Source organism: Crassostrea angulata, chromosome 10 (genome assembly GCF_025612915.1).
Source record: "Crassostrea angulata isolate pt1a10 chromosome 10, ASM2561291v2, whole genome shotgun sequence".
Lineage (NCBI taxonomy): Eukaryota > Metazoa > Mollusca > Bivalvia > Ostreida > Ostreidae > Magallana > Magallana angulata.
In genome coordinates, this window is record NC_069120.1 from 8,079,879 (window position 1) to 8,095,995 (window position 16,117).

The window sequence follows — 16,117 nt, forward strand, 5'->3', positions numbered from 1 at the left end:
CATGGACAAGAACATATAAGGGCTGCCTTATAAATCCATAGATTAAGATTATGGGATGCTTAGAGTTTTTTAGTTCTAGAGGAAAACAAGGGTTTATCTTTCTACTTGGTAAATTGCATGTGATTGTTACTAGTTTATCAGAATATATTGTCTAAAATAATGCATGTTAAAGAATTATATATAATAAAGATTTCTACGTACTAGTATTTTGCCTTTTTTCTTTCGCAAATAACTAAATTTAGGATTATTGGTCAAGAGCTGCCGCTTGCAAATATCACCAAAACCCGTTAGATAAATAAGCACAGCCAATTCTGAATATGAGATCCAAAATTGGTATACTTTATAGACACTAGTATCAAACTTGTGTACGTATGCATTATTTATAGATATCATCAACAGTAATTATTAGCAAAGAAAAAAGCAGAAATTGTTTAAGCACGCATATTAAATGCACGTTATATTATGAGGCACAAATAGAAACGAATAATGCTTCTGTACTTTAACTCTATTTTTGTACTTTGACTTATTCATTAGGGTTGGCGTTGAAAATTACGGCTCTTGTCTGCAATCATGTAAAAGAAGAAAGAATTGTAATTAGATGAAGACGAATGATCATTTTGAATTATAGACCAACTGATATTTCTGCAAATATCATTTTTGCACAATTAAGGAAAAGAATTATAGACATGACTAATACAAGCACATTATCGAAAGGAAACAGTTTTTTTTCCATCAGAGAACTTTTTAAGAAATTAAATCGGCAGTGACAAAATAATAGTTTCTCATTAGTTTGGTTGATCTTGGTAATGCTTCACAATTATGAAAACTAAAATGTTTGACTTGACGAAATAAACTGCAGCCAAAATTACCCAAAAAGAAACATATTCATTGGGATTTTTGCTATGAGTCATGTTTATTAATACATATGTTAAATAGTAGAAAAATGAAATACTGATTCCTTTTTTAATAAATTGTGTTATGAAAAGACAACAAAATATATATTTGTGGTAACAAGTGTTTAATTCAAATGTTTAAGTAAAAGCCATTTTTTTTATACTTTCAGGATTACTCAACAAGAATCCCCCCCCCCAAAAAAAAACCAAAAAAACAATACATTTTGATTGGTGAAAAACGAACAAAAGAAACGCTACCTATATATAACTGGAATCGGGACCAAACTTGATTCGTTAGATATGGACAAGAAACTTATCTTCTACCTGTCAGTAGTTTTGCTGTTGGGGCAGACGTATGCCTCAAACGAGTAAGTGTAAATTGGTTTTTATCCTTGTCGAATATTTTAGCAAGAATTATCAAATTTCACCGATATAAGTTTGTTCTTATTTTTTATATTAACGTAGCATACGATTATTGTTAGACAGTTTGATAGGTATTTCATATCCGACTAATACTTAATAACTTTTCACCCTTGTCTCTTTGATAACTACAAATTGATATTATCAAAGTGCGTTGAAACACAGCTTTGTTAGTATATAAGCTCTTCGGTTACTGTCATCGGATCTTAAAGTAGTTATTTTATACATGGGATGCTGAGTTGTTTTTTTTTAAATTTCAATCAAATTATTTCAGGAAGTTCTGTTACACGAGAGTCACTAAATACGCAGCGGAGCGGTACTGTTCGAGTTATTCTTGGTGGAAGTTATGGTGGTAAGTGGTTCAGGGGGACGGGAAGCATTCCAAATAAGTTTTTGTAAAGTAATTTGTTGTAGGGTACATGATGCATAAAGATTTGTTGCATAGAAATTTGTTATTAGGTGCCTTTGTGTATTTTTTGTTTCATAAACGTTTTGGCATAGAGGTTTTTTACTTCTATATTTTCTTGTATTTAAATGTGAAGAATACTATATATATATATATATATATATATATATATATATATATATATATATATATATATATATATATATATAGTGTGTGTGTGTGTGTGTGTGTGTGTGTGTGTGTGTGTGTGTGTGTGTTTAATATATATACATATCTGTACTTTGTATGCTTTTGTTATCATATTTATGCTATAGACTATTCTTTTTTTAAATTGTGACTTCTCAGCTGGAGTCACGCTTACAGAACCGCCTGTGATGGCTACAGCATGAAGAAAATGTGCTGTCCTGGCTACCAAGGGAGTGACTGTGCCACTCGTAAGAACATACTTATACTAAATACATTTTTTTTTATAATTACTTGCCTTTAAAGTTCTTTGCATAATTATTGTGATGATTTTTTTCTTAAATAAAGCTATATGCCATCCACCTTGCCAACAAGGCTATAGGTGTACCTCACCGGGTACTTGCGAACCCTGTCTCTGACCTTACAAGTAAGCAATGTTTTATATCTATTAGCTGCATGTGCATTTAAATTATTCCTCTGCATTTTTCCAAGTACTTGAAACTTCTCCAAACTTCGATCTACATATCTTTTGTTATATGAGGGTTTTTTTTAATTGTTGCTCTTTGTTTCCAGACCACCGGTCCAAGACTGGTAACCTCATACATGTAGTCCAATTCAACAGCAGACAAAATTAAATCTAAATTAACTGAGAAATTTGATTTGTAATGAAATATGCTGCTAGATATTGTAACGAACCCATCTATTAACAAAAAAGAAGACATTCATACATACCATTGTATTTAGTTTGATTGTTGTGCACTGAAATTTAAGAATATTTTAACTTTCACTAAAATAAAAAAAATTTAAAAAATTGTATTTTACAGTACAATCATGTAACAAATATTATTATTATTAGTTATTGTAGTATATGCTGTAAAACGGGGGGGGGGGGGGGCATTGGTGCTGTATATTATTGGGGTTTTTTGTATAACGAGCGATTCTTCGATAATTATATGTGTACATGTGTGCCACATGTTGCGTCGGGTGTTCTCACGGTATATAAGCATTTTTTTAATATCATGTCATGTTTTCTCACAAACCATATGATAATGGTAGTGGCAAAGACGTACACATCAGTATATGTGCTGCCGACAGGATAGAAAAATACCCATCTAAAACAGTCGAGGTGATATTTCAATTACAAGTAGTTAATTAAACAATACTAAGTTTTCCTCGTTTAACTCTAAGGAATAACCATCTTGCTTTTATATATAGCCATAATAACAATCGACGTGTTAGAAAGATGGATCTGGATGAATGAGTTAAAGATGACCTAATATTGAGAACATTATTGTCAAACCCGAACTAGTACTATCATAATGGGTATCAAACCGTTGGATAAAACGATACATAACGTACTTTGATACCCACGAAATTATATAAGACAGACAATCATTTATTGACATATTCATAACCTTTAATTATCATGTTTAAAAGATTGTTTATCTTTTGCATGTTGTTCCGACCATCTTTTGTATAACTTTAACCTATTCTTAAGGTTTATATATGCATCATTCAATCTAGTTTCGTATACATTGTATATGAACTCATTCCCAATCAATGGCCAGAGCCAATATTAGAGTCCGGACGTCTTCATTTAAGATCATTATCAGTCTTGTATTTCTAGCTCGTTGATGTTTAAAAAAAATCAACTGATCGTTTAATTCCTCTGCATTTGATAGATAATTCATGCTATGTACCAATTTTTTTAAAATCTTTTTTTTTATATGTTTATAACTTACAACAAATTAATTTAAAAAAATGAAATTTAATCAACGAGCATTTGAATATAAATCCATTCAATGAACATATGCGTCTAAATGTTTTTCAGTAAATCTTGTCACAGTAAAAAAAAATTACAATATTGGCACAGGCCTGTGTATATTTTGCATCTTTACCTAATTTTCACAGGTTTGTAACTGAATTTTATACTTAATGTGTTAAATAGAATTGGCCAATGTTCAAATAAGATATCAAGGTAATAGCACTATAAGTAGCTTCTGTCTAAAGCAATCTTATGTATCGATTTTGGCCTCCGTAGAAGACATGTGGATGTAAATATGTTATTTATTAAAAAGCTATTTGAACTTTCAAGTGTAGTAAAAATCTGTGAAACTGTTAAAGAAAAAAAGATTTTCCTAACTGTTAAACCAATCATTTGTGGAATTGCAAAAATAAATACGAGAAAACAAAGTTACAAACGTGCTGGAAGCATGCCTGGCATTCAGACTAATAAATCCACGGCTATTGTAAGCTTAGTTATTCAATTTTAGAATCTCAAATATTCAAACGATAAAATATTTTATCTAACAATCAACACCTGTTTATTCCTATTCCACTGAACGCAAGAAAGAATTCCGTCAATATCCGGAAAGAGACAGCAAAGCAGAAGACAGATAACGTAATAGTATAACTCTACCGGACCAGAGCCTCTAAATGGAACTCATGAATGGTTGTCATGTTACAGACGACCGTCCATCTGAATGAGTTTCTCCCTGACTCCATTACAGACCCTCTTTTTGTAATCAAATATCCACACAATTTGGTTCTCCGGACAGTGCCTTATCCGTCCTCAACAACTGACGTTCTTATTTATCAAAATCGATCTTGCAAGAGTGATGAACGTTTATCATTATAATCGTTTGTATGGGCTGTCCCAAAATATGAATAGTTTTCATATTTTACTTTTAATGGATACATTTTCTTCTTCGACCGTAGATATTTTAGACGGAAAAATAAAATAAGGATACTTCAAGAATTCTTTTAAGATGTTTGCTTAGAATGTGTGTATGTGTGTGTGTGGGGAGATGTATTTGTCCCGCTAAAAAGTAGTTTTCGTAAATGGAGACCTCATTTATATTCAAAAATTTAAGCTGATTTGGACTTGGGTTTCACTGTCCAGGCCTTTTTACAAAGATAACTGTGCAACGTGGAAAGAGTTTGGTCCTATTTCAGTCTGACTTGCCTTACAATTAATGATCGGTTACGCTACCAAAATGGTAAACATAACATCAACATGTGTTGTTAATATACGCCACGAATAATGTCGATACTCTGGTTAATCCGGTTTTGTTAGTCAACGAAACTATAAAAGGTATCGTTGTAGGTATACATTTTACCTGTTTAAGCATATGCACAATAATATTGAAGTTTCCCCAACTTTGATAAACAAAATGTATATCTGGCTATAGCAGGTTTAAAACCGGATATCTTTTTTATCATGAAAGATATACCTCAACACAGATGGTTCTCTTAAGTATTACCTTTTAAAAAAAACAACTCCGAAAAATGTTCCTTAATTTTTAAAGATAGGTTAAACTCTTTGGACTTTTGGTAAAAAGGTCTTCACTAAGTGTCCATGGAGTGTTTTTGTAATGAAATATAGCAAACTTTATTACCATCTTTCAAGAAAGAGAATTCTCAAAAATATTCTTATTTCATATTTCCGTCTAAAATGTATCACAGATCACTGAAGCAGATTTACCATTTACATTGTGAGCACTAACATTAATATGAATGTGCCAGCCCATAGAAAAGACCATCAAGATCTCGATTTTAAAAAAAAGAAAAAAAAAGAAAGGAATGCGCAACTGTTGAGGGGGGGGTAACGTATTTTGTCTGGAGAACCAAAAAGAGTTCATTGGATTTTGAATACAAAAGGAGTCTACTGTCCTTTACAAAAATTTAGATTATTTAGAATCAAAATTTGTTGTCGTGTACAAATTTTGATTCTCAATAATCTAAATTTTTATAAAGGACACTACCATAGAGTTAGAAAATCTATGAAGATTGAATGTTTTCTGTCACCTGTCACATACCACTATAATGACAACCATTTATGAATTTTTTAAGGCTTTTAGTTTTAAAAGGTAGGCTAAATTATTATAATAGCGGATGATCCGCGCCGAGCAAATCGACATGATCCGATTCCTCTGATCAAGTTATTGTTATAATGATACATCTATATTTCCAATAAAAATGATTTTAAAAATATAATCTTGAAACTTACAAAAACAAAATATGATGGACGCTCAAATGGATATAATATACTTTTTGGAAACTTGAAGAATAAAGGTAAGTACATAAATAAATGTTACTAGATCTCGTTACGAGTAACGAGTAGGTCTTCCGTCCGCTTTGTTCTATATGATGCGATGAAATATCGATACTCTCTGACAAATCTCCGATCCTGGTGAAACTAGGTTTTTTGTTTCAAAACCGGAGACGGACAAACGGAAGTGATTAGTGAAAATAAAAGCCGGTATTTTGTGTACATTTGCCTAGTGTTCATCACTGTTTGTCATACTAGATGAAACCACCATGGAAATCTGTTAAATATGGTAAAAACATGAATAGTTTGAACCCTTCTGGTGTGGACCGGAAGTGCCGATTGACAAAATAAAACCCGTTAAACACATTTTCAATCAATTGTCTATCATTCATAAAAGTTTCGTGTCTCAATCAATTACAGTTACTAAAATCTCGCGGGTATCAAATTTGTCAGAAAGGATATGTACCTTAGATATTTGATATATCTCACCGAAAGTAGATATGTTTGCTTATTCAACATTGTATAGTTAACATATATAAGAACGTGTACTGATATTATTATACATTCCATGGAAAATAAATAAAATAATGAAAAATAATTTTATAAGTGCTTGATGACGACCAGAAGTGACGACGAATCAAACAAAATAATGTAAACATGATACATATTTAGGACTATTATCCAACAAAGTTTGGTTTTTCAAGTCGTCACCGTTTTTTTTTTAGATCTCGTGGAGTCATTGTTTTTTGTCTCTTGACAGGAAAAAGACAAACGGAAATGCTCAGTGAAAATAAAAAATTTCTTGAACATTAGCCACTTCTACTTTATTGTTCATCAATTGTATCAAAATTGTCAAAGAAAAACAGTTTAACTTTTAAACATCTTGATTTGTTTAAACCCTTCCGGTGAGGACCGGAAGTGACAGTTGACAAAATGAAAGCAGTTAAACGCATGTTCTATCAAATGTCTATCATCCGTATAAGTTTCGTGAATTGATCACTTGACTTTCTAAGATCTCGTGGGTAAAACATTTATTATAAAAAGCTATCTGAGATATTTTAGATATCTCACCGGAAGTATATTTTTTTTTGTTTATTTAACATCGGATAGATGACATATGGAAGGATTAATACTTATATTTCAATTTTATATGAAACAAATTAAATGCAAAAAAAAAAAAATTTGAAGTGCTTCCGGTGACGACCGGAGGTTATGACGAACAAAACAAAATAGTTGAAAAACATCTACAAGTATAGGTCTATAATCCTACAAAGTCTGAATGCTCACGTCCTTATCATTTTTGAGATCTCAATGTCACAAGCTTTTTGTCGCGGGACAGCAAACGAACAACAGGAAATAAACTTTGGAAAAAATGAAGAGAAAAAAATCCTCGAAATATCATTTTATATATATATATATATATATATATATATATATATATATATATATATATATATATATATATATATATATATAAAGTCAAATAACCCAGGAACCAAGATTGACCTCACAACTGGCTGAAAATATTTCTCTCTCTGACTGACCAGTACCAAGAACTTGGCGGGAATCTCCCTCAACCAATGAAAATCAAGGATTTCAATAACTAGCCTCAAGACTTATATGAATAAGTAAAATAAAAACCAAAAGTATTGTATGCTTTTATTAATTACGGAAAGTCATCGCGGATATTCAAAAACGCGAATTGTAGAAATTATTGGTTGCATATGCTATTTAATCATTTAAATAAAAACAAATTAAAAATAACACTCTACCACACACAGACAAACAGGAAGAGTGCGATCTATATACCCTATCGAAATGCACAAACATTTTCTCGTGGTATGGTAAAATGCTTTTATTCTAACAGTTCTAAACTTTGAAATACAAAGTATGACCTTTTATTATTACTGGTTCGTTTTGTTAAATTAAATACTTTTTTTATGAATGCCTTTTTCAAAGACCCGCCGTTTGGGACAAATTTGAAATTTTATCTTAACTTCTATACAGTAACAAAAAAAAGTTTCAACGCATTACAATCTGTTCTGTTTATATTTCATTCTGTTTCCGTGTCACTTGACATTCTATCGTTTTGCCAGTAGATTATGATATCATTAACTATGTGACTTGCGACAGCTTACTTTTTTATATAAAAAAGAATAGTACTATTTAATGATGAAGTTAACAGGTATATTTCCAAGATTCAACAACAAAAGATGGACTGAAAAGTGTTATTTGTTTGTCTTTGTGTGACCGTCTTTTCTTCCTTGATCTCCTTTTCCCAGGGGTAAGGAATATGATTACTGCAGAGAGTTTTTTATGAAGCTTTTTCCTTTGAATGTAGCTTTTTATTTATTCAAGTAAATTCATTTAAAGCAATATAAGCTGTATTATTTAGAATTGTATTTTGCTGCAAAAAACTGCTAGCAGGATAAGTGTGCCTGTAAATGAAACTTTTATGATAGATAAGATTTGTAAAAATCATTAATTTTTGTCAGGAGAAAGATTTCACTTATAAGAAATGTGTAGCCGATCAATTTTTGTACAGGACGACAATAATTCAATTTTGCTCCAATTAAGACTTCTATAAACTTTTCTCACAAAAACAGAGCTAACAGAAATTTAAAAACCATGATATTTTTGCCATATTAGTAGAAAATAACTTTTTTTTTATTTCAACATGAAAATTGCAGCTTATATTGCTTTAAATAGATATTAAGATAGTTGTTGTGGACATGTTTTGCCCTTATTGTATGTTCACAAACAAGACCACGGGCGTACTACTTTTTGATGTTTGTCTTTTTACAATAAAGTCACAAAAGTGGCATAGTGCAACATACATTTTTGTTACTTTATAAAAATGGAGGACTCGGGTGGTTTAGTTTTGAGCTGATATATTGATGGAGGAAAATTATTTCATAGGAATATGCGTGGAATAATTCTATATGCAGGAGTGGTCTATTTGAAACAATATCTATAATTATAAATAGAAGAATTTTAAGATTTCTTTAAATATTTGTTATATACAGCATCTTAATATAGTCAACGTCACAGGATGTAACCTATGTAATTGTTTCTCGGTTTATTGTGGGAGCGTCATTGAAAATTTTCATTTTTAATTTTATTTCAGAGGTTTTTGTAGCAGAATTCAATATCACCACTACGTTCGGCGTTACTGTGCATACCATACCTGGACCGGGTGGTATGTAACAAATAAATGATATAATAATTATTATGTTTATAATACTTGCATAATTATCTATCAAAAAAAGATGTGATTATTATTACATTTAATATTGGGCACATTAGTCTATTCTAAAGAGTTGATTTCTTCAAAGCACGGAGTTCTCTTTGCAGTCATTTGGGGTATTTCGAATCAATCATGTTACAGTTCTTGGGCTATAATTATGGTGACGGATTATTCTTGTATGTGCATTTCTCCTCCGTGATTGTACAGATAGCGTGTGCAGGCGATGCAATCTGCATATGGGATATAAGGAAAAAGTTAAATAATGAAATGATTTATTTTCTATTTAATTGTATGAAAACAAATTGAACAAATTCGTTATTTATTTTTTTTGCCAGTTAAAGTACTGATTTGAAATGCCCGGGTGTGGCCTGCATTACATTAAAATCATGGTGCTATAAGAACTAGTGTCAATGCCGCTATTTCAAAGATGTAATTAACGGTCATACAATCAGTAAAAAAAAAATGTCCCTTGGTTTTGTTTACAAACAGGACATCGATGCATTAAAAGAACTAAAAGTAATTCAATTAATTAATATACCCCGCTGATAACTTTTCAGGTAGTACATCAGAATTTGCTTTGTAATTGTTTTTAATGACGAGGATTCATCCCAATTTGTCACCAGAATTCTGGATATCATTTCAAACAATTTTCCAAACAGAATACATCTTAATTATGAATACATTTCACTGATGGTTGCTCTTCTTTCTTTCTTGAAGCGTTTATTATGGTTATCATATTGTTGAAGTTCCCGAGGTTGTGATGGAATGTTGCTCTGGCTTCAGCGGAACCGACTGTACAACGCGTAAGAAATGATTACTTCGCAATTATATAAGATATAAAAAAACTTTTGTCCGTGTATTAAAATCTATTTACTGATTCAACTACCCTCTGCATTAAAGCAATCTGCACGACATCCTGTGAACCTGGGTATAGTTGTACTTCTCCTGATGAATGTACCCCCAACACAACTTTCATCGGTAGGTTAACTCAACAGTTCAGTCCTTTCGTCGTTTTTTCATATCTATTTATTAATATATTAAATTTTTTTCAGACACTACGTACACCCCAATTAGTACCAGTACTATGGTCAATGAAATTACTACAGCTACTACTGAGCCAAGTGAAATTGTCAACTAAAGCTGGTGGCCTTTATTCTCTTAAATGATGATTGAGAGCTTTTCATATATTCATTGAAGAGCATCAATGTAAAATAGTATATGTGACTTGCAGTCTTTGTTTCTACACTCTACAAATGAATAAATGCCGACGTATTCAAAATATTTTTGAATTCTAAATTATAACGAATACAAATAATTCGATTGTTCTCTCTAAATCTATATACAGTGTCATTTGTAGTACATATGCAGTTTTTGTTGTTGATTTTATTCTGTCGTTACAAATGTTAAGAGGAACAATATAGAAAGATTAAATATTTCTAGTTATAAAGTATTTACGGTTACGTTGAATGTTCCATGTGCACAATGTCTTTAGGAAGGATTCTTCTTAATGATCCAAGTGTCTACTACCACGGTTTTGACAGTTGGCAAGAACAATTCAAATATACTAAGTGTGATGGATACTGTGTATATAATTGTTGTTAAGATCACCAGGGGTGCATATCTAGAACTTTAAAAGTCATAAGGCATACTGTAAACGTACTACATTTCGCTGTGTATTCTATTTAGCGCATTTGACGGAATGTGGCTTCCGCTAAATCAAGTACATCGTTAAATGCCATTCATATATGCACAAGAATAGTTAAATTCAGGAAAACGCTAATTCAAATATTCGCCAACTTGTTCAAAAACTAATTTCCGCCAAATATCGTACATGCCAAATATAATACGTTTACAGTATTCATGATGTTCAAGATAAAGGAATTTTAAAGGCGTTGATGCATATATACGCTGCATTAGGAATAGATTATAACTTAAAATAAATACCAAGGTATAACAATTATATTAAAAAGAGAAGGGGAACGTGATTTATAGCTAATTGATCAGTTATGATTCATTGTATTTGAGAACAATTGTATTATTCGCAACACCAAGATAATTGAAGATTTGTTCATAAAGCGAAATGTTTGAATATCATTCGACACAAATAGATGACGTGTCAGAAAGTGGTCAATACACCGACAAACGTCATAAATTGCAGCGTATTTATGCAACATCTGTGTACATACAGATCAAGTACATCATTAGAATTAAGCTGGACAATTTAATTCACGACATTACCAACTTTATAATATCTTAAATTGGTTCCATTGGTGCATTAGATGATTATTTTTAAAAGCGTTATGCTGTACAAAATAAAACTTTTACCACTATAAGAAATTGAAAGGTGTATAGTGTAGCCGTAATATCAACAGACGCGTAAATCAAAAGTCGTTATACCTGCTAATTGAATCAGCGTAAATCGAAGGAGGGTGTGTTTTCTTCATAATATTTTTCATAAAATGAAACTACTGATTAACCGAATAAAATAGTATTTAAAATTTATGACCTAGCGCAAAAAACTGTATCAGAGGTGACGACGAAAGAGACAGAAGTAAAATTCCATGTAGAAGAAAGAAAATATTTAGATACAGAATTAATTGGTGACATTGTTAGATGGTCATTTTATCTTAACATGCTGATTGTTTTAAGCTAGTTTAATTTGTTAAAGTATGTACAAGATTATCTCTCAAAATAAAAGGAAAACAAGAGTTACAGAAAAACTATCAATGTTAAAATCACGGATATCGGTTTGATAATACAGGTGATTATGTATCTTCTCTTATTTCATTTTAACACACGAAAGTAAGAAGAACACGTGTTACTTGCAATTAACTGAAATACACCCCATATGAAACATTTGTGTTTTTTAATACAATGAGATGTAGTTGATGATTTAAGCAAAAATAAACAACCTACAGGTCTGAAAGTACACTATATTGTTGACTATTTGAAGTTGATACAGAAGAAATCATTTACAACAGGCATAAAAGATTCGGCAAAATATGGAAAAGAAAATAATGCTTACATATCTGTGTGTGATATTGCTTCCTATCATGATTCCCACCTGCCAGGGGTAAGAATTTTTAAAAAATCGGATATTGTTTATTACTAATTGACAATTTCTTTTAACATTATGCACCCATTTTAAAAACAAACAATTTTCTTAAATTGAATAAAGAATTTTGCTTTTCTGGAAGGAATGTTGATTGAATAATTTGTGAAACCATAAGGACAGTTTAATATGAATACATTAGGCACATCTACAAATGTAAGTATTTATCATATTCCTAAATACTTACATCTATAAATGTAAGTATTTTAGAATATGATAAATCATTTAAATCTAACGTACCAGGATTCAACAAAAGATGGATAGAAAGGTGTTGATTGTTTTTCTTTGTGTGACTGAATTTTCTTTATTGATTTCTCCCTCCCAGGTGTAAGAAATATTATAATTACCTCATAAGTCCATATAAATAACACTTTTACTTTCATTAAGTACAAGAAATATTTATGATGACATTTATACATACTGTGAATACATTCAATTAGAATAAGCTGCATATCAGTTGCTTAAACAATGACAATGTAGTTGTTTTGTTTATTTCGCCTTAAAGACAATATATTTTCTTTCTTTTTTCTTTATACGTAATAGATTTAATGTACATGTATAACTAATTATTCTTAGTTTGTCGTTTATTGCCCCATAATAAGAGTTATATAAAAATATTAAGTAGATTTTAATTTCATCTTTGAAATCTACAGACATTTCAAAAGTTGACTGAAAGGCGTGTAAATTAGGCGAAGTAGTGTTGAGGACATGTTAAGTTTAACTGTTATACAGCAGGCAAAACGTCTACATCACTCAAGCACCAGGTTTGTCAAAAAAGTTATTATTTAATATTGAGGAAGAAGAACCATAACTATTGACACTGTATATATGTGTTTTTTCTGTAATTCAGAAAATTTTGCACCAAAAGATGGCATTACTACGCTGCTCAGAATTACTGTACATGGTATACCGTAGCATGGGTTGTTTGGTGGTATGTAAAACCTATAAAATACCTGACAAAGTAGACATAGTAGTTATCTGTTAAAGTATGAAATGCTAGTATTTAATCAAAGAACTATTTAAAGTAGTGTACAAACATAAATTCTTTCTGCAAAGTTTATAAGTGAAATAGAACATATTTATATACGAGAAAAAATGATTTTCATTAATTGAAATCAGATGAGATGTTACACAGGTTTTTAAATAATTGCCTTAACCAGTACTGAGAAGTCTAAACTAAACAGGCTAACTAAACAAAGAAGAGCATATGATCTATATCAAGAAACATAATACATTGTGCTAGTGAAATGATTACCATGTCTTGCCTTAGCACTCGCACAGCTTACAGACGGATTGTCGTTTATGAGCTTGGAAAGGTGTGTTGTCCCGGTTTCACTGGAAAGGATTGTTCAACGCTTAAGAAATAAAAAAAAAATTGAATTAATATCTTTATCTTTCATTGAAATACAATTAAACCCTTTAAAGTTCCATTTGTCTTGTAGCATTCTGCCGGAAACCATGTAAAGCTGGGTATGACTGCACGTCACCAGATGAATGTACCCCGAACCCCAATTCTATAGGTGAGTTTTGTTAACACGGTACATATCTGAACTTATCTACTTTTTCGTTGTCCAGACAAGAGCTTGTCGATAAAAATACGTATACATATCGGTATTGTTTTTCGTTATTTCAGCCTCTATAAGTAATGGCAACAGCAATGGCACTGTTAACAACATCATTACTAACAGTACTGAATCCAAAGTAGAGGTCAACTAGCTCCTTTCCAGAAACCAAAAACTATAAGAGGGACTAAAGATATATCAAAAGATTAACACTTGTCCTGCTACTTGTCACATCCGGATGTCAATAAATTTAACGCATTTAACGACTTTCATCTTTTCATATTATTGGTCATAACGTTCTGCCGCCGTGTTGTCAATGTGACAAAAAGTGTGAAAAATGATCTTAGATAAATAAACACCCCCTCCCCGTATGATCCTACCAATTTTCATTTTATAGCAGATGATGGAGAAAACACAACAAAAAGGTTCAAATTTCGGGAACCCGCGTATCAGAGAGTTTTCCATTATTTGACAAACGGCCGTCTTCATATCAAAAAAATAATTTGTATAAATTTGTGTTTTCCATATACTTCTGCATACATGTAGCCTAACAAAGATATAGATCAAATGTAGAAATTGTTTGTGTTTGTGATTGTGATTGGTCTTTTGTTAAAATAAGTCAGGTAGATAATGTATTGTCCAGGAGAGCGTTTAATAAGTAAACAGTGTCCTTCCATTAAGTTTCTACTTATTGGACGGCTATAGCTGACATTCTGAAAGCTGCAGGTAAGTGAGGTCAACTCAGAGAAACAAAATTAAAAAAAAACAACCCCAAAAACCGCTAATACTAGTTTCTTTAATTTCACGGAATTTATCAGATTTTTGCGGGTAAACTGCGTAGAATACCCACAAAGAATTGAAATTTGAACATGTATATTCCAATACGAAGAGAAAAGTTTGTCAAAAAATAAATAACCGATGGCACTGATTTTGAAACGCTCATATGTACTTAATTAAAGTAAAAGAAAGTTATAACTTAAGAAGAAGAGAAAATTATGTACAAATACGTAAAAAAAGAAGAAGCAAAGACCGAAACAAAAAAATAAGATGGGTAGAGGAGGATCGCAAATAAGAAACATTCCAACCCCTATACATAAATTCATACAATTTGTACTTCTTATACCATTTAAATATAGTTTTGAGAAAACAGTTGAATTGAAAAACTCAACTGTTCTCCATTGATTTTTTTTTTAATTAATTTCTTAAATTACTGTGGTTTTTATTTTTAGCTCACCTGAACCGAAGGTTCAAGTGAGCTTTTCTGATCACCCGTTGTCCGTCGTCCGTCCGTCCGTCCGTCCGTCCGTCTGTCTGTCTGTCCGTCCGTCTGTAAACTTTTCACATTTTTAACTTCTTCTCAAAAACCACCAGGCCAAATTTAACCAAATTTGGTACAAAGCATCCTTATGGGAAGGGGATTATAAATTGTTAAAATTAAGGGCACAGCCCTTATCAAAAGGGAGATAATTGCGAAACAGTAAGTATAGGGTGCATGTCTTTAAAAATCTTCTTCTCAAGAACCACTGCACCAGAAATGCCAATATTTACACAAAAGCTTGTATATATAGTGAAGATTCTAAATTGTAAAAATCGTGACCCTCGGACCAAAACTGGGGCCCCAGGCGGGGTTCAAAGTTTAACATAGAACTACATATGGAAAATGTTTAAAAAATCTTCTTCTCAAGAACCACTGCACCAGAAATGCCAATATTTACATAAAAACTTGTATATATAGTGAAGATTCTAAATTGTAAAAATCGTGACCCTCGAACCAAAACTGAGGCCCCAGGCGGGGTTCAAAGTTTAACATAGAAATACATAGGAAAATGTTTAAAAAATCTTCTTCTCAAGAACCACTGCACCAGAAATGCCAATATTTACACAAAAGCTTGTAAACATAGTGAAGATTCTGAATTGTAAAAGTCGTGACCCTCGGACCAAAACTGGGGCCCCAGGCGGGGTTCAAAGTTTAACATAGAAATACATATGGAAAATGTTTAAAAAATCTTCTTCTCAAGAACCACTGCACCAGAAATGCCAATATTTACACAAAAGCTTGTATATATAGTGAAGATTCTAAATTGTAAAAATCGTGACCCTCGGACCAAAACTGGGGCCCCAGGCGGGGTTCAAAGTTTAACATAGAACTACATATGGAAAATGTTTAAAAAATCTTCTTCTCAAGAACCACTGCACCAGAAATGCCAATATTTACACAAAAACTTGTATATATAGTGAAGATT

General features: G+C 31.6%; 2 protein-coding genes and 1 pseudogene across 5 annotated transcripts; all 3 read left to right on the plus strand.

Annotated features, from left to right (window-relative positions):
- The first annotated feature begins 1,163 nt into the window (after positions 1 to 1,163).
- LOC128167049 (uncharacterized) lies at positions 1,164 to 2,702 on the plus strand. Its single transcript, XM_052832547.1, has 5 exons — positions 1,164 to 1,261; positions 1,588 to 1,665; positions 2,065 to 2,153; positions 2,251 to 2,329; positions 2,476 to 2,702. The coding sequence occupies exons 1-4, from the start codon at positions 1,194 to 1,196 to the stop codon at positions 2,319 to 2,321; spliced, it is 306 nt and encodes a 101-aa protein (XP_052688507.1). The 5' UTR covers positions 1,164 to 1,193; the 3' UTR covers positions 2,322 to 2,329; positions 2,476 to 2,702.
- A 5,464-nt stretch (positions 2,703 to 8,166) lies between these two features.
- LOC128167050 (uncharacterized) lies at positions 8,167 to 10,481 on the plus strand (annotated as a pseudogene).
- A 1,597-nt stretch (positions 10,482 to 12,078) lies between these two features.
- Positions 12,079 to 14,120, plus strand: LOC128165235 (uncharacterized). Of its 4 annotated transcripts, XM_052829546.1 has the most exons (5): positions 12,079 to 12,273; positions 13,163 to 13,243; positions 13,583 to 13,668; positions 13,755 to 13,832; positions 13,946 to 14,120. In XM_052829546.1, exons 1-5 carry the CDS (start codon positions 12,203 to 12,205, stop codon positions 14,026 to 14,028), a joined length of 399 nt encoding a protein of 132 aa, XP_052685506.1. In that variant the 5' UTR covers positions 12,079 to 12,202; the 3' UTR covers positions 14,029 to 14,120. The 4 variants fall into 4 exon arrangements, 1 of the variants encoding a protein (XP_052685506.1); XR_008241029.1 differs by lacking the exon at positions 13,583 to 13,668; XR_008241030.1 differs by lacking the exons at positions 13,163 to 13,243; positions 13,583 to 13,668.
- Positions 14,121 to 16,117: the final 1,997 nt, after the last annotated feature.

What these genes read in the sequence shown, in the direction of transcription:
- LOC128167049 (XM_052832547.1), top strand. Translation starts at nt 1,194, where the DNA reads ATGGACAAGAAACTTATCTTCTACCTGTCAGTAGTTTTGCTGTTGGGG. An exon ending in CAGACGTATGCCTCAAACGA is followed by an intron (nt 1,262 to 1,587) that starts GTAAGTGTAAAT and finishes AAATTATTTCAG; the next exon opens with GAAGTTCTGTTACACGAGAG. An exon ending in AGGGAGTGACTGTGCCACTC is followed by an intron (nt 2,154 to 2,250) that starts GTAAGAACATAC and finishes TCTTAAATAAAG; the next exon opens with CTATATGCCATCCACCTTGC.
- LOC128165235 (XM_052829546.1), top strand. Translation starts at nt 12,203, where the DNA reads ATGGAAAAGAAAATAATGCTTACATATCTGTGTGTGATATTGCTTCCT. An exon ending in ATGATTCCCACCTGCCAGGG is followed by an intron (nt 12,274 to 13,162) that starts GTAAGAATTTTT and finishes TCTGTAATTCAG; the next exon opens with AAAATTTTGCACCAAAAGAT. An exon ending in TGGAAAGGATTGTTCAACGC is followed by an intron (nt 13,669 to 13,754) that starts TTAAGAAATAAA and finishes TTTGTCTTGTAG; the next exon opens with CATTCTGCCGGAAACCATGT.